General features: G+C 38.6%; 7 protein-coding genes and 1 pseudogene across 12 annotated transcripts; 4 read left to right on the top strand and 4 right to left on the bottom strand.

Moving 5' to 3' along the window:
* Positions 1-46: 46 nt before the first annotated feature.
* Positions 47-2,032, bottom strand: LOC104747806 (prohibitin-6, mitochondrial). The gene is made up of 6 exons (XM_010469501.2): positions 1,872-2,032; positions 1,504-1,683; positions 1,135-1,251; positions 861-1,031; positions 553-765; positions 47-469 (listed from the first exon to the last, which is right to left on the bottom strand). Exons 2-6 carry the CDS (start codon positions 1,666-1,668, stop codon positions 275-277), a joined length of 861 nt encoding a protein of 286 aa, XP_010467803.1. The 5' UTR covers positions 1,669-1,683; positions 1,872-2,032; the 3' UTR covers positions 47-274.
* An 84-nt stretch (positions 2,033-2,116) lies between these two features.
* Positions 2,117-3,042, bottom strand: LOC104747807 (fasciclin-like arabinogalactan protein 6 pseudogene; annotated as a pseudogene).
* Positions 3,043-3,840: 798 nt separating this feature from the next.
* On the top strand, positions 3,841-4,654 carry LOC104747808 (uncharacterized). The gene is made up of 2 exons (XM_010469503.3): positions 3,841-4,053; positions 4,165-4,654. Exons 1-2 carry the CDS (start codon positions 3,923-3,925, stop codon positions 4,490-4,492), a joined length of 459 nt encoding a protein of 152 aa, XP_010467805.1. The 5' UTR covers positions 3,841-3,922; the 3' UTR covers positions 4,493-4,654.
* Positions 4,655-5,047: 393 nt separating this feature from the next.
* LOC104747809 (mitochondrial import inner membrane translocase subunit TIM44-1-like) lies at positions 5,048-7,975 on the top strand. Of its 3 annotated transcripts, none has more exons than XM_010469504.3 (14): positions 5,048-5,122; positions 5,229-5,335; positions 5,481-5,564; positions 5,661-5,736; positions 6,005-6,049; positions 6,149-6,535; positions 6,620-6,688; positions 6,796-6,860; positions 6,960-7,028; positions 7,111-7,183; positions 7,267-7,371; positions 7,462-7,533; positions 7,605-7,667; positions 7,759-7,975. In XM_010469504.3, exons 1-14 carry the CDS (start codon positions 5,048-5,050, stop codon positions 7,888-7,890), a joined length of 1,422 nt encoding a protein of 473 aa, XP_010467806.1. In that variant the 3' UTR covers positions 7,891-7,975. The 3 variants fall into 3 exon arrangements, with proteins under 3 accessions (XP_010467806.1, XP_019092557.1, XP_087345666.1); XM_019237012.2 differs by having other exon boundaries at positions 5,048-5,128; XM_087489540.1 differs by lacking the exon at positions 6,005-6,049 and having other exon boundaries at positions 5,250-5,335.
* A 240-nt stretch (positions 7,976-8,215) lies between these two features.
* Positions 8,216-10,926, bottom strand: LOC104747810 (uncharacterized). 4 transcript variants are annotated; one of them, XM_010469506.3, is made up of 9 exons: positions 10,742-10,900; positions 10,568-10,641; positions 10,312-10,392; positions 9,913-10,005; positions 9,547-9,666; positions 9,389-9,460; positions 9,225-9,302; positions 8,904-9,140; positions 8,216-8,764 (listed from the first exon to the last, which is right to left on the bottom strand). In XM_010469506.3, the coding sequence occupies exons 1-8, from the start codon at positions 10,875-10,877 to the stop codon at positions 8,949-8,951; spliced, it is 846 nt and encodes a 281-aa protein (XP_010467808.1). In that variant the 5' UTR covers positions 10,878-10,900; the 3' UTR covers positions 8,216-8,764; positions 8,904-8,948. The 4 variants fall into 4 exon arrangements, with proteins under 4 accessions (XP_010467808.1, XP_010467809.1, XP_010467807.1 ...); XM_010469507.3 differs by having other exon boundaries at positions 8,216-8,759; XM_010469505.3 differs by having other exon boundaries at positions 8,714-9,140; positions 10,742-10,926.
* On the top strand, positions 8,295-8,846 carry LOC104747812 (uncharacterized). Its single transcript, XM_010469509.3, has one exon. It carries the CDS (start codon positions 8,295-8,297, stop codon positions 8,673-8,675), a length of 381 nt encoding a protein of 126 aa, XP_010467811.1. The 3' UTR covers positions 8,676-8,846.
* Positions 10,927-11,187: 261 nt separating the features above from the next.
* LOC104747813 (H/ACA ribonucleoprotein complex subunit 3-like protein) lies at positions 11,188-12,437 on the bottom strand. The gene is made up of 4 exons (XM_010469510.3): positions 12,201-12,437; positions 12,031-12,101; positions 11,531-11,573; positions 11,188-11,428 (listed from the first exon to the last, which is right to left on the bottom strand). Exons 2-4 carry the CDS (start codon positions 12,082-12,084, stop codon positions 11,331-11,333), a joined length of 195 nt encoding a protein of 64 aa, XP_010467812.1. The 5' UTR covers positions 12,085-12,101; positions 12,201-12,437; the 3' UTR covers positions 11,188-11,330.
* Positions 12,438-12,474: 37 nt separating this feature from the next.
* Positions 12,475-13,445, top strand: LOC104747814 (uncharacterized). Its single transcript, XM_010469512.3, has 2 exons — positions 12,475-12,610; positions 13,190-13,445. Exons 1-2 carry the CDS (start codon positions 12,512-12,514, stop codon positions 13,271-13,273), a joined length of 183 nt encoding a protein of 60 aa, XP_010467814.1. The 5' UTR covers positions 12,475-12,511; the 3' UTR covers positions 13,274-13,445.
* The last annotated feature ends 1,150 nt before the right edge of the window (positions 13,446-14,595 follow it).

The following is a 14,595-nucleotide window of genomic DNA, read 5'->3' as shown; positions in this document are numbered from 1 at the left end:
TTGGCCTCATCATCTTCTTGGTTCACAGACTATAAGATTTTCAGCATTGTGTAATGTGCACACATTATTATTTAAAGAACTTGTAAATTTTGCTCACATACAAAAACAGAAAAAGAACTTGTCAATAATTCGATCATTTTGTCTTGATCTCTGAAAAGAAATTGCAAACACACAATACAGAAATAGTTACTCTGAAGAATCCGTACTGTCTTTTGGTCGAGGAATCCGAAAGACAATCATGGAAGAGAGAGGTGTGGTTTACTCATATCATCTTCTACTTCTTGGCCTTTACATCAAGGTCCATCGCCTGCAGGTTAAGCAAGAGGTCGTCAGAGCTCAAGTAGACCTTGTTTGCCGATTTTGAGATGGTTTGTGCGATCTCTCTAGCTGCTTCGATCTTCCTCAGTGTTAAGAACGCTTGGTTGTTTGCGATGGCTTGACCTATGAGCTGAGCACTCTTGGCTTCTCCCTACAGACACTCCCACAGAAACATCGCTTAGCAAGATTTTACCAATATAGGGTTATTTGAAAAGGGAAAAGAATTATCCGCACCTCAGCACGAATAACGGCACTTCTCTTGTCCTGTTCAGCTTTTTCCACAATGAACTTAGCCCGCTCAGCCTCCTGAGCTGCCACCTGCTTTCCTTCTATGGCTGCAGTGAACTCCTTTCCAAACGTCAAGCCTGTGATGGACACATCATCCAGCGCAATGTGGAAATATGCAGCTCGTGCAGTTAAGATTTTCCTGATTTCTCTACTCACCGACTTAAAAAACACCAAAGAACAAAAAAAAAAACTCATCCATTAATTTACCATTAAAGAAGGAATCAAAAACATGTATTTACAGCCAGTTAGCTAACCTCTCTCTGAGTAATAAGCTGGCTCGCATTGTACTGAGCAACCACAGCTTTCAAGGTCTCGTGGATAATAGAAGGCAAAACTCTCTCTCGGTAATTCTCACCAAGAGCTCTGTATACCTCAGGTAGTCGGTCAGCCATAGGACGGGTGAGAACCCTAAGTCCAATTTTGACCTGAATGTTTCGATCCCACACACAACACAAGCTTATCATGTAGTTCACAGACCAAAACCACACAACCTGATAGAAACCATTAAAAGGGAAGGAAGCGAAGTACCATCTGGAGATCACGGCTCCCGGAAGTACTCTCAACTAGGTAAGGTTTTGCACGAACGTCATAGATGACTGGCCTCTCGAACCACGGAATCATAAGGTGAGTGCCCTCAGGGTACACCTACATAGTCAAGCAAGCAAAGATATATAGTGCATCAAGATGACTGTTACAAACAACAATCAAATCTAGACTAACAAATCAACCTTGTAAACTTAACCTAGATGCCACAAACACAAGATTCACTATCTAACGCTAAGCCTAACCAAACTTCAGCTAGATGTCACAAACACAAGACTCAATTGTTAATACTAATGCGAATATTCAATTCACAGATTCAGAAGAAACCAATTTTTTTTTTTGGCAGGGACTAACCTTGTCTTTGATACCGACAAGGCGGTTGAAGACAATAGCTCGATGACCTCCATCGACATTGTAGAGAGAGTGCGTAGCGCCGTAAAGACCGAGACCACCAATAACCACCGCAGCTATAACACCACCACCAGGACCCTTGGGAGCTTTTATATTCTTGAAATTCATCGTTTTCACCAACACCTGCCAATTTTAGGAACACTAGAATCAAAATCCAAGGCAGAGAGACTGATCATGGATATTTGAAATTCTTATACAGAGCAGACCTAAAGAAAACTTGGATCGACGATAAAGTAAACAAAAATGATCTGCGAAATTAGCTGAAATGAAACCAAAAAAAAAAATTGGAGCCAAAGAATCAGAAGGCTTACTTGCTTAAACTCCGAATCCGATCTAAAATGGAGAAGAGAGAAACAGAGAGAGAGAGAGAGAGAGGGGGTTAGGTTAGGGTTTAAAGTAGGGGTCGATCACGCAATTTCTATTTTGCTGAGAGATCTTTGGGCCCAAGTTTTTTTATTCAAGCCCATTAGTCAATTCACAGTTACTCCTTTTTTTAGTTAAAAACAATTCTCATTTGTTGACAAACATAAAAAGATTAAGAAAATTACAAAGCAGATACTCCAACACATATATAAGTGAATCAAATCAATCATGCAAATAAAATAGTTGTTACTTGGGAATGTTTCTCAGCTTTTAGTTAATGCTTCAAAAGATATATATATATATATATAAACGAATAACAAAACCATATAAAGCCAAGAACAACCCCTAGACTTGTCCTCTTCACGTTTGATCCGGAGGATTTGTGCTCTTTATCAACAGCCGGAGAATCGGCATCGGGCGATGAAGTTATGGATTTCGGGGCCGGAGCTCCTGTGGGTGTGGTCTTTGTTCCGAACAACTCTTCCGGCAACAACACTTTGTCCACCACGTAAATGGCTAGAGGAAACTGTTGTCGTAATGCATTATTGATCCGAGTCTCAACAACGCCGGTTGAAACATTCACTTGGTTGCTTTGTGCTTGCCCTGTGAAATTTAACCCAAAGACTCCTCCTTCTTGTCCCGTAGCCTGAGTTCTAACGGGATTACTTGCTAAGAGAAGATCACTTAGAGAGTAGTATTTTGGAATGATATGGTAGAGCATTAGCTGGATTTGTTGTTGGTATGTGAGTCCGTTTAGGGTTCCGGGTTTAAGGTTGTTGAATGCGTTATCTGTTAGAGCAAATATAGTCATCCCTTGATCAGAGCTATTGAGTTGAACGCTTACCTGAAATCCGACTTGAGTTGTGTTGAGGAGTCGCATGAATGTAGTAAATTGGTGACCAGTTTCAAGAACCGCTGTGAAATTGATGGGACTTGTTTCAGTGGTCGGAGCTGGAGCAATAGGTTGGCTTTGGATGTATGGGACGATGGAAAATAAGAAGAAGAGGACAACATAGGAGTATATGGATGAGGACATGGCTATATACTAATATGTTGTTTTCTTGTCTTTCTTTATTTGTGTGTTTCAGTGCGTGTGCTAGATTTAAGTCTTGTGAGGTATATATAGAAAATAGTTTATGGGCATTTAAGGTGACATGTCTGTATATGTGTGTGTGACTTGCGAAAGTATGTACTTTGATTCATTGTTATTTTTTTTTATAACAATTAACTTGATCAACAATTATATGATAATGTTTATTATTAAGAAATGCAAAACACTAACGTTGACAAAAATAGTTCTATATTTATATTTACAAAGCTCATGGTTTGCCAGTTACATTACAAATTTACAACAATAAAAGAAAAACTTAAAAATGGTAGGCGGTCATGGTTCATGAATATCGTTACGTTTTGAAAATTTCTTAATTATATTTTGAGTGGCTAGCTAGGTGTGTATATATGAATCTTTAAAGATATAGTCTGGCATTGACGGGGCAACGTGAGGGTCATATCCGAAACTGCTCTACATGACATTTGGTTGGGAACAAAAAAAAAAAATGGTAATTTTTGAATACTAGATTGGACTTGGTCTCGATCAATAAACGCGAGTAGCTCTGATAAAAAAAAAAAATCAAACAACGTGGAAAAGTCCCGTAAACAAATTACCGTTCTACAGAATTGAAAACGTTGGGATCTTGGTGCGAAGCTTGCATTGTCACGTGAGGACTGACTACGATATGCAAAACAATTGAAAAATACATTCAGACAAACTCATGTGCGTCTATACAATGACGCTTATATCCCTCTAATAAAATAGTCACTTTATCCACTTTAACAAAAATAATTTGAATTCTAAGGGTAAATGCGTCAAAAGTGTATCTCTGTTTCCGAGGTAACAAATAGACAAATTGAGTAGGAGAGAGACCATAACTCAAGCAAACTCAGATTCTCTGATGGCGATTTAACGAAGACCGAAGACGAAGGAAGGACTGATTGATTAATGGACTCTCACTGTTCTCTGAGTCGACTCGTTCTGGTCACCTTCTTGGTCCTCTGCTTCTTCGCCGGAGATTCATCGGCGACGAGGCCTGGTTTCTTATACACCAGACACAGAGGACGATGCACGCCGCAGTAATCCAACTTTGAATTTGATTTTTAAAATTTTTATTACGTTAATAGCTGAGTCAGATCTAACTCGATGGTGGTGTTGTTTTTATTTATTTATTTTGAGTTTGGTTTCAGGTATTGGAGCAGCGAGAGGGAAGCATGGCCGAGGATGGTACCGGAGAGATCAACGGTCGAGAAAATGTTCGGAGTGATGGTTGCGAAAGAACGGTGGAGATCTGATCTGACGCTATTGGAATCAACGGCTAGGAACGACGAAGAAGGTAACGCGTACGGTGCGCTGCTGAAACAGGGGATCGCAGCTCTTGTCAACTCTTACGCTAGAAAAAGTTTCTCTTATGCGCCATGGGAAGTGAAGACCATGCTCATTCAAGCCATGGTCTCGGAGCCGGCGGCTCGCCGGCAAGCCCAACACTTCGCCGCCGCTAACGTGGCCTGTGACTAAAAAAGACAATGAGGATCTAGTTGTACTTTTGTCTTCTTTAGATTCGAATCTACGCTTCTTGTCGTGTCTTAAGTTTGATTCTGATTTCTGTCTCAAAACAACGACACCAGTATTCTGATTTCTGGTTCAACTTATATTTGCAGCTTAACCGGATTGAACAAACCAAACTGAATCAAAATCAAATTGAATTTAGGCTTCTTACAATTTACAAAAGCCCAACGGACCTAATAAACAGGGACGAGCGTTGTTTAGTAGTGTTTGGAAACGGCTCTTCTTATATACTCTGTTTTTAACTCTCATTTATTTATTAACCAGATATGGAATATACATATCCGTGTTTCCGAACAAGTATCTAAAATGGAAACCTCTGTATCTCTCTCTGTAGGCCTTTAAGTGTTCTTGGTTTGTTGCTCAAGTAAATATTTTTGAACTTTTCCTTTTTTCTTGTAAACAATATAACAGAGATATGTATATCATTAGTCTCAAATCCAACCTCTGTGATTCTTTCTCGAGAGGCGCTCGGTATAGGGTTTTTGCTTGGTGGGTTTGTTTCTAATGGCGACTAGAAAGCTAATTCGAGATTTACTGATCACAAAGCAGCCTTTTTTACGGCAACTGATGCAGCAACGGGTTCTGGTGAGATACTTTGTATTTTTTTGTTTGTAATGTTTCTGATCAAAATCGCACTAAATGGTTTTTGATTGATTTGGTGGTGACTTTGTGTTTTTGCTTTTAGAGAGCAAACGCAAGATCAGAGTATCTTCCTACTATTGGATATGCGAGTCATCGCAGGTTCAGCGTGCTAAGCGAGTTCTCCAAGAATATTAGAGGGGAAGCTGAGAGGTATATTGTGATTTGTTATGTAACGTGAGGCATACGAATATCTATAATAAGTGAAAGAACATATAATCTTTCTATTATTGGATGATGTTTCTTTAGTTCAATTTCTTTTTGGTTAAACATTGTTGATTTTTTCATGTGGTTGCAGCAATCCTGAATTTAAAAGAACAGTGAAGGAGTTGAAGGAAAGAGCTGAAGAGTTGAAAGGTGTAAAAGAGGACCTGAAAGTTAGGTAAGTTATAAACACATTTGTAATTGATCTTTACTTGGGAGATAATATATATACATTGTGTGTTAAAGGAAATTATGAAAGATATGGCTAATGCAGAACGAAACAAACGACTGAGCAGCTGTACAATAAAGTTGATGGTGTGTGGACTGAGACTGAAGCTGCGGCTAAAAAGGTATGGTTCTGGTACACGAGCCTTGAATTGGTACCATGTCTGTGTTTTTTTTTTCCTCCACCCTGGTTGGAGAATGTTTGGAAGCTGATATTGTGTTAAAAGATGCAAAGAGTTTCTAAGATGGGTTGTTTGCTCTTTTTCTAGTTTGGATCTTAGATAAAAACATGATAACTCACTTATTATATGTATGTATGAATAGCCAAAAATGTACATTGTATAAGGCTAATTAACAGTCGTCCCTTACAAAACAGCTTTGACGGTACTGCAGGTCTCTTCAAGTGTGAAAGACAAGTTTTCAGCGGCCACAGAAGAGGTCTTGCTGGAATCCTGCTCTTGTATTGTTGTCCTTTCAGTGGTCATTTGTGGCATTTTTTTGTTTTTGTTAACTAGGTTGTGTATTTTTAATGTTCAGGTGAAGGAGTCATTCAAGCTCGGAAAGGTGGAGAATGCAGAGTCAGCAAGTTCATCAGGCACAGGAACCTCTGGAGGAGAAAAACAGCAGCAATCAGGTTCTACGGAGGAATTACATACATTTTTTGAAAAATTAAAGTCAAGTATCTCTTCGCCAAAAGTATCCGAGGCGTTTTATAAGCTGAAGGAAGCGAAACCATTTGAAGTTGTAAAGAAGGTACTTGACATTGTAAAGGATGAACTGCGTGGAAACACATCTAGAAGGAAGTTCCTGGAATATACACCTCCCCCGCCATTCACAGGTGAGAGAAGTACAAGAACCGAGATGGTGGTTATGCCAACAAAACAGTTCAAGTGGCAAACAAAATGGGAATCCTTTAGAGAAAAGGTGAGTGGCCCTCTTTGTGGTTGTCCATTTTATTCCATGTGTTTGAAGGCCCTTGTTGAATGCTTTCCTCAAATTTGGCTTTAGATGCAAAGTCTTCCTGTATTTAAACGTATAAGCGGGATGAGTGTGCCTGTTGTAAACAAGAGCCAAGAGGTAATGAAAACAACTTGTCTTTATTACTCGTCTTGTTCAATTATCCAATCTCTTTGCTGATACTGATTTGTTATATTGTAAATTGGCAATGCATTTGGACTGTGCAGATTGCAGAAGATGTGAGGGAAGTATGGGAAACTAGTGATAATCCGATTGTTCACAAGATTCAAGAGTATACTCTCTAATTGCTCCCTTACTATCTTCCCAATTTTTTGTTTTTAACATACTCCTTCTCCCTTACATGTGCATTAATTATTCTTTGTTTTGGCAGCATGCATGACATGTTCTTGCATGAAACAGATTCTGCATCAACTTACAAAGAAATACACGGGCGAGATCCGTAAGTTATATAGTGGCTGATTATTATTGGTTTGAAGATGTGCCTCCGGTAATAATAATTCTTACCTCTCTTTCATGTGTAGATCGTTCTCCTTGCCAGACTTTGCTGCAGAGGTTGAGGAAGCCATTAGACCTGTCTTGAAAGCATATAGTGAGGTGAATCTCGGGTTTTGAAATAGATAATGTCTCGTGTCATCCTCGTTTATGTTGCTTTGTAATTAATTTCAATATCTTTGCAGGGAGATGTTGAGACCTTGAAGAAGTATTGCAGCAAGGAAGTGATTGAAAGATGCAAAGCAGAGCTCACAACTTACCAAAGTCATGGTGTCTTTTTCGATAACAAGGTAAGGGTTTCTTTGTTCTTGGTGTTACCCTACGGAATATTTCTTCTCATGAAGCCATGCAGAGTAATTAAGGTGCTTCATTTTGATCAGCTGCTGTACATATCTGACGTTGCCATTCAAGAGACGAAGATGATGGGAACTTCCCCCGTAATAATAGTCAGGGTAAATGATCTTCATTTTCTTCTGAGCTAAGAATTGGATATGATGGACTAATTTATTCTCTTTGATGCCAGTTCCAAACGCAAGAAATCTACTGCGCTCGCGACAAGAATGGAGAAATCATAGAAGGAGGCCAGGTAAAAAAAACTGTGAATCAAAAATCATAATTCAATCGCAATGCATATGACCAATGCCACAGTCATTTTAAGAGTTTGTTGTTGGATTTAGGACACCATACACACGGTGCACTACGATTGGGCAAGGCAACAAGTGGAGGCAGCAGAGTTGGGGGAAGATGCTATTTATCCCATTTGGAGGCTCAGAGAGATGCAGAGAAATGGTGTACAAGCTCTCATTTAACTTTACAATTAGAAAATAATTCATTAACCTACTAAAAGCAAAGTACCATTATATATACTCAAACACTTTCTTAGTAGATTTTTAATGATCCAACTTCTTATACTCAAAACCATAATTGCAGATGTAGAAATTGTAGATCGTCAGAATCTAGAATTTGCTAAACAACAAAATCTTAAAAGACAAAATAAAAATATTATAGTGGAGATTAGGTTAAGGAAGCAGCGTAGAGATTAAGCAAAGAAGTGGAATATTTTGTCTTGTCTTGCGTCCGAGCTAAGCTAAACACAAACTTTCTATATAATCCTATCTCTACTTATCCACCTTTGCCTTTATCCACCAAGTTTTTGAGCTAATCTCTCATCTCTCTTCTTCACTCTCCCTCTCATTCTCAACTATCCCAAGTCATGTCTTGCCTGAGAATTAGGCTTCTCCCCGCCAAAAGAGCTTGGAAGAGCTTCACTGCCAACTTCCACAAATTTCGGAGATCCAAAACCAAGCACAAACATTTCTACCGTTCAAGCCAAGGATCCGGAAAGAAACGTCGGGACAGAGATTCCCGTATTTTTTTCATCTGTCTAAAGAGAGGTTGTTTGTTCAAGAAGAAACGCAAAGCTGTTGTATACGTTGATAAGCTCTTCAGAGAACCTATGGCAGTATCCAGTTGGATTCCAGCAAAGCAGTGGAAGCCAAAGGAAGAATTGTTTCCGGAGAAGGGAATAGACGAAAGAGCTGAAGAGTTCATCACTAGAGTGAAAGCAGAGATTCTCGCTTCACGCAACTTGTAGTATCAATCATCAAACACAATGTATCAAGACTTGATACATTGTGTATAATAATACTTCTGTGTATAATAAATAGACCAACTCCAACTGTTCTGTACAAAATTATTATCTTTGGCTTTTAGCTCGAGTCTGTAATTATTATTCTTATAAATCCTATAGATATTCCTTTAACAATAGTAAAAAGCTAAACCAATGAGTAATGGTTGTGCAAGTATTTCTGAAAAGTGTCACCTGATTCTGAGATTGCCCGTTTAATGAGAAACCAGCACCAGCATTTTAGTCCTTTGGAATCCGAACAATCAGGCCAGAAGTTGTCTGAACAGTTTTCAGGTGACCTGAGCCAATGAGATCACGTATGTGAAATCTCACATCGAGAGGAGAGAACCGGAGCCGTTTCTTTTCAAGCTCGGCCAAGAACATCTCTTTATGTCGCTTGCGCTTTATCAATGAGAGGAGTTCGTTCCTTCCCTGGTTGTTATATTGAGAGTACTTAAAAGGTTCTGAGGCAATCAATTGGAAGGAAGAAACTGATAAAAGTATTTTCAAAGGTACCTGCAATAGACCCTTCCACAGTTTACCGATACTTGGAATCGCAAACCAGTACATGTCCGGATCGATAAGTTGGCGTGTCTGAGATAAATTGGTATTTATAGTTAAAAGAGGGAAATAGATACATGGAGGAGCAGATATAAGTAGGAGTATAACTCTTTACTTACGAGAAGACCTGCGTTAATTAAGAGAGTGATGTGTGCATCCTTCACATTTCCGCCCAATGACAACAGTGAAAACTGCAATGATAGCGTGTGAAAACTGAAAACTTTGGGCATCTACTGTATGTAGACAAAAACAGGTAAAATGAATAAAATTGACTTACTAGCTCATGATGTCCAATACTAGGTTCAAGTTTTGAATCAAGGACATGGCCTTTGAACCACTTGAAAATTTCAAGATCACTTTGTTTCTTCTCTTCCATCCTCTTCACTATTCGATCTACCTAACATATGGATTACAAGAAAATGATAAAGGATTATTGCTTTTCAATGTTGTTGTCCATAGATATTGATTAGCTAAAAATTGGAAAGACCATCCACTCTCTACAACGAATTACCAATAGTAAGAAATCAAAACTATTTGAGACCGTAGCCTTACCTCGCCTATCGCCATTTAAAACACAGGTACCAATTAACTAAAGCTAATGTAAACTACACATGAACCTAATGATATGCAGCAAAATACCAACCTGGTTAAGATAGTCATCCAAAAAGATAACTGCATGATCATCTTGTCCAGTGTTGAGTTTGAAAACACGAACAACTTTCTCCCTTCGTAAACACTGCACCAAAGTTCAAAAAGTGATCATCCCAAAGAACTCTAGCAAACCCAACAGAGATGATAAAAGATTGATACGAACATTGGACAGGCAAAGATACCAATAGCAAATTAGTTCACCAAATTAAACCACAAAGATGAAAAACAACGATACAAACGCAAATGGCGATGGTTCTAAACTTACCAGGACACACCTTACATACAGAGGTTATAATTTCAATTGTTCAATGGCACATGTCATTTTAATAAAGGTTTCATTCTTCAAACCTTTATAAGTACAAAATGATGCATTAGAGTAGAAAGAGCATACCTCTAATTCTCTATCGACTTGGGTTCTATCATTGACGCTACTGTATAACTGCGACTGTAAAATGAAGGGTGGAACCGAAGCCTGAAAACAGATGAACAGAGGCAGGAATGAGAATCACCATCAATGTACAAAGAGATTGACAAGAAAAAAAGGAGACACTTTTAACTAATCTTCATATGGTTTCAGAGTAAGAGAATGTCCAATTCAAGTGAATGCGACTTTCAATAACAATATTTTTAGTGATATGGAATCGAACCTGGTCAATACGAGGAAACTGAGCTCGCATCATTCTTAGTGCAACAGATGTGTCGCTAAAGGTGAGTTCATCCTCTGATTACGAACAGAGCAACAACCAATCATGAATTAGTAGAGTTTACAATCTCTCCGCATTACCACCCAAAAAAAAAGTCAAAAAGATTTTGAAACTCACCGAGAGGAAGACATTGATCCTCAGACACTGCACCATCTTCAACTGCAGCGTGACTACAACCCACTTCTTCGTCATCTTCCTCTCCCCGGCGTTTCTTTGCTCCGGAGGCGGACGGTTCCGGATTTGTTCTCTTCATTGGTTTTTTACTTTTTTTGTTTTTCTTGCAGAAAAAGACCAAACTGTTTTTTACCAACGAGGGAAGGGACACTTTTTAATGGGCCTTGAACAAATGGGCCGCAACTTAATTTTTCGAGAGTAATCATTTTTTACTGTGTTGCTGATCTCTGGTGAGCTGTGATGGCGATTCTGTGTTTTTGGTTCCTTGCTTTAGCCATTAATGAAGTTTTTAGTTGACAAGAAAAGAACAAATTCACTCCGGTATATTGGTTTTAATCAAAATTGGGCACTATCAGATTCTCAATGTAAATAAAGGTTAACGAGGAGGATAAGTAAATTGATCTCTTAACTCACTATGTGTATTTGAAGACATTACAAAGAAAGACACACGGTTCAAGTCAACATTTCATTAAGAGACAACCATAGCAGCAATTAAAAGCAACGATAAAAACCAACACAAGCATGCTCTTCATCAGTACTTGACAGGTGCATTCTGGGTCGGTAGGAGACCAAATCGCTTCTTCAACGCGACTCTCTGCTTTGAGTATTTATCGTCAGGGGAGAACCGGGCTGCAATTTGCTCAAATGATTTAATAATGGTGTACTTTTTTTATGAATCAAACAATGTAGTAAAAAATAACACAAAATGGTCTCAAATGCAAGGACTCTCACCTGGATGAGCAGATTCAGTAGCTAGCCCTAGCGGTGATTCCTTCTGCACAATTAGTTTTAATCATTTGTAAGCTCAAATTAAACTCAAATAACAAAACTCATAGAACAAGTAGTAACAAGCATGTGGTTCTTTTTGAAACTCTATAAAGATAGAAGAAACCAAGCTCATTGTCTATCAAAATGCTTCTATATATACTATAAGAACTCAATGTCCGAAAGAACTTCTATCTTCCTAGGTTTAGACAAAACAAACAGCAAATGTTAAGACTAAAAGCAGACATGACAAAAGCAAAACTGAACCCAATGTGTTGAGAAGAACTTCTATCAATTTTTAATAAAATTACGCAGACAAAACAAAAGTTTCTAGTGTGTACTTTAATTTTTTTAAACCCTAACAAAACAGAGATTTGTTTTTGAATCCTAAAACACACAAGAACAAAATACAAAACACAAATTAAGCATATAAAAGAGAAGAGATGAGTATAATAAAGTGAAGGTACCTTAGTGGTGTAAACCTTCTCACCCTTCTCGTTGATATAGCACTGAAGATACATCGTCGTCTTTCAAATCCCTGTGGAGATAATTAAAGTTAAGAACTGACGAAAACGAAAAATACAAAAGTAAGAAAACCTGAATTAAGAAAGATTACTCCTTTAAACAGAGATCGTACCTCAGAGAGATGTTTCTTGGTTCTGAATTTTTTTTTTGGAGACGGAGAAGCTGATTAGGGTTTTGCTGGAGCAGACAGTAGCAGAGGTTTTACGGCGACACTCGTCAATGTGTATATATAAAGTTCTCGAAAGAAAAAAACTAAAATGGGCTTTGAATAAAAAACTTATAAGCCCAATATGAGCCTACTTCTATTAAAGAGCCCATTTAGTTACACGTGTGAGAGAAAACGCTACGGCGAGTCTCTAAAGGTAATTTTTCCGATATACGATTCTCCGGCGAAAGAAAAAAGAAAAAGAAAAAGAGGAATCGATGAAGAAGACCCCGGCGAGATCGAACGAAGCTGGTAAATCTCAGAAACCTCCATTCAGACCTGCCGTAGATGACACCAAACCTGTTCTTCAGGACCCCGTAAGTATCTCTATTCCTTTTTGATTTCGACATCGTGTGTTTCGATGTCCTTAACGATGCTACTTGAGCTAAAGATCACTTCTTTACTCTCGGGTTTTGTTACTTTAACCGAGTTTTGGATTTTTCGATATATGATTTGATAAGATCAATCTCCCTTTTTTTTTTTTTTTTCTTTTTGTCTAAAACTTCCTATGGGTTAGTTTGGAATGTGAAATTTAATTGATTGATTGAAGAATGTAGATGGAATTAGGAAAAGAGATCATCACTCATCAGCAATAAGAGCCAAATAGTGAAAGTTCACACTCCTTTTAACAACTTCCATTTGAATGGATGAATACATATTCTAGTTACAAAGAGCATCGTTTTCGCTATGTAGAGATTGGTCTGATCCTAAAGTGTACTACATCATTTTGTGCTAATTGTTCAAGTGTACATGTAACAACATCTATTTCTATCATCCATCTAAGGTTAGACTGATTCTGGAGGCCAATGGGGTTTCTTTGGGTTTTTATTTGTCTTCTGTTATGTTGAATGATTTTGTGGATCTTAATGCAGTTTGTATTTGTTTCTTCTCCTTAGATTCTGAGATCCGATCCAATGGAGACAGAAGAAGCTGTGCTGAGATTGCCTCCTTTCCCAGTGATCAGGCCATCTGAATCGTAGCTGCTCGGATTAACTAGGTCTTTTTTATCTCATTTGTTGACTGTTTTGACATTTTGAGTTTTGTTGGTGATTGTGAATGGGGTTGTTGATGCCTGCTTGATAAGTTGTAACTAACAATCCCAGATTTTTTTTTTTGAATCTAATGTTAAATTATATTCAAAAGAAAAATAAACTTATTGTTACATTGTTTAAAGCCAAAAACGTATTTAAAACTGTTTGTTTAAAGATCTTGACATAGTATCAAGGAGGATAAAATCTGGCTGCAAACCAAAATTGAATGCGGGTATCGCCTCCATCCCCAAGTGTGCTCATACGGTTGCGTACATTCTTGTCAATCATCTTCACGAGCTTTGCCGGTGTCGACAGTGTTTCCCCATGGCGTATGTTATTGCGTTCTTGCCAGAGAGCATGTATAGTGTTTTGAAAAGTATACCCCAAGAGAAATTTTTGTGTTGTGTCCAGTGCCGTGTCCTCAAGTAAAGCCATGACCTCTGTCCATATAGCCGTGAACTTGGTTGATAATAGACCTCTCACCAGAGCCTCCCATACTTGCTGTGAGTAGGGACATTAAAAAAATAAGTGTTCTCTTGTCTCCATCATGCAACTGTAGAGAACACAACCTATGTTTGCGTTTGTGTTCCAAAGAAGCATTCTATCTCCTGTTGAGATTCTGTTCTTTACCATCAACCATGTTATGAAAGCATACTTTGGAGTGGCATGGGGAAACCAAATAGCTTTGTAGCCTGCCATCTGCGGATGAGTAGTGCAAATGTTTAACCAGGTATTCTTTGTGTTGAACTGCTTTTGGTAAATATCGTTCCTTCCTTTCCACCAAGCTACATCATCTTCTGGGGATCGATGGAGAGTGGTGAGGCGGATTTCTTCCTCAATTGCGGTGAAGAGAGAGTTTCGGTGTGTTCTTCGTCGTGTCATGTTCATCACTGCAGCTAGAGAGCTCGATTTCGGGATTCCAAGATCAAGAAAACCTCGTTCTCCAACTTTCTCTATTAGACAACCGAGAGGACACCAGTAGTCAAACCAAAAAGACGTGGATTCACCATTTTTAACCTGAACTCGATGAAAATATTTTGCTCTCTCTCTGTATTTTAGTAGTTTCTTCCAAATCCATGATCCATTGGTGGTGTTATCCCTTTCAGTCCATATGGAACCACTTCGAATCAAATATTTCTTCACCCAGTCCACCCAAAGTGGGCCATTAGCAGATAGAATCCACCATAGCAGTTTCAGAACACTCACCTGATTTGCTTCTTCGATCGATCTCAGGCCTAAACCCCCTTCACTCTTTGGTCGACAGACCTCTG

The sequence above is a fragment of the Camelina sativa genome, chromosome 15, assembly GCF_030686135.1.
Source record: "Camelina sativa cultivar CO46 ecotype springtype chromosome 15, ASM3068613v1".
Classification (NCBI taxonomy): domain Eukaryota; kingdom Viridiplantae; phylum Streptophyta; class Magnoliopsida; order Brassicales; family Brassicaceae; genus Camelina; species Camelina sativa.
This window is presented reverse-complemented; position numbering and strand designations above follow the sequence as displayed.

Excerpts from the sequence above, each read along its gene's own strand:
- LOC104747806 (XM_010469501.2), bottom strand. The coding sequence starts at position 1,668 with ATGAATTTCAAGAATATAAAAGCTCCCAAGGGTCCTGGTGGTGGTGTT. Across the intron at positions 1,252-1,503 it reads TTGTCGGTATCAAAGACAAG|GTGTACCCTGAGGGCACTCA; the intron begins GTTAGTCCCTGC and ends TTGACTATGTAG. Across the intron at positions 1,032-1,134 it reads GGAGCCGTGATCTCCAGATG|GTCAAAATTGGACTTAGGGT; the intron begins GTACTTCGCTTC and ends CGAAACATTCAG.
- LOC104747808 (XM_010469503.3), top strand. The coding sequence starts at position 3,923 with ATGGACTCTCACTGTTCTCTGAGTCGACTCGTTCTGGTCACCTTCTTG. Across the intron at positions 4,054-4,164 it reads AGAGGACGATGCACGCCGCA|GTATTGGAGCAGCGAGAGGG; the intron begins GTAATCCAACTT and ends GTTTGGTTTCAG.
- LOC104747809 (XM_019237012.2), top strand. The coding sequence starts at position 5,048 with ATGGCGACTAGAAAGCTAATTCGAGATTTACTGATCACAAAGCAGCCT. Across the intron at positions 7,029-7,110 it reads GAAATACACGGGCGAGATCC|ATCGTTCTCCTTGCCAGACT; the intron begins GTAAGTTATATA and ends TTTCATGTGTAG. Across the intron at positions 7,668-7,758 it reads AAATCATAGAAGGAGGCCAG|GACACCATACACACGGTGCA; the intron begins GTAAAAAAAACT and ends TGTTGGATTTAG.
- LOC104747812 (XM_010469509.3), top strand. The coding sequence starts at position 8,295 with ATGTCTTGCCTGAGAATTAGGCTTCTCCCCGCCAAAAGAGCTTGGAAG.
- LOC104747810 (XM_010469505.3), bottom strand. The coding sequence starts at position 10,877 with ATGAAGAGAACAAATCCGGAACCGTCCGCCTCCGGAGCAAAGAAACGC. Across the intron at positions 9,461-9,546 it reads GTATTGGACATCATGAGCTA|TTTTCACTGTTGTCATTGGG; the intron begins GTAAGTCAATTT and ends CTATCATTGCAG. Across the intron at positions 9,141-9,224 it reads TGTGGAAGGGTCTATTGCAG|GGAAGGAACGAACTCCTCTC; the intron begins GTACCTTTGAAA and ends TATAACAACCAG.
- LOC104747813 (XM_010469510.3), bottom strand. The coding sequence starts at position 12,084 with ATGTATCTTCAGTGCTATATCAACGAGAAGGGTGAGAAGGTTTACACC. Across the intron at positions 11,574-12,030 it reads AGAAGGTTTACACCACTAAG|AAGGAATCACCGCTAGGGCT; the intron begins GTACCTTCACTT and ends CTAATTGTGCAG. Across the intron at positions 11,429-11,530 it reads TACTGAATCTGCTCATCCAG|CCCGGTTCTCCCCTGACGAT; the intron begins GTGAGAGTCCTT and ends AGCAAATTGCAG.
- LOC104747814 (XM_010469512.3), top strand. The coding sequence starts at position 12,512 with ATGAAGAAGACCCCGGCGAGATCGAACGAAGCTGGTAAATCTCAGAAA. Across the intron at positions 12,611-13,189 it reads AACCTGTTCTTCAGGACCCC|ATTCTGAGATCCGATCCAAT; the intron begins GTAAGTATCTCT and ends TCTTCTCCTTAG.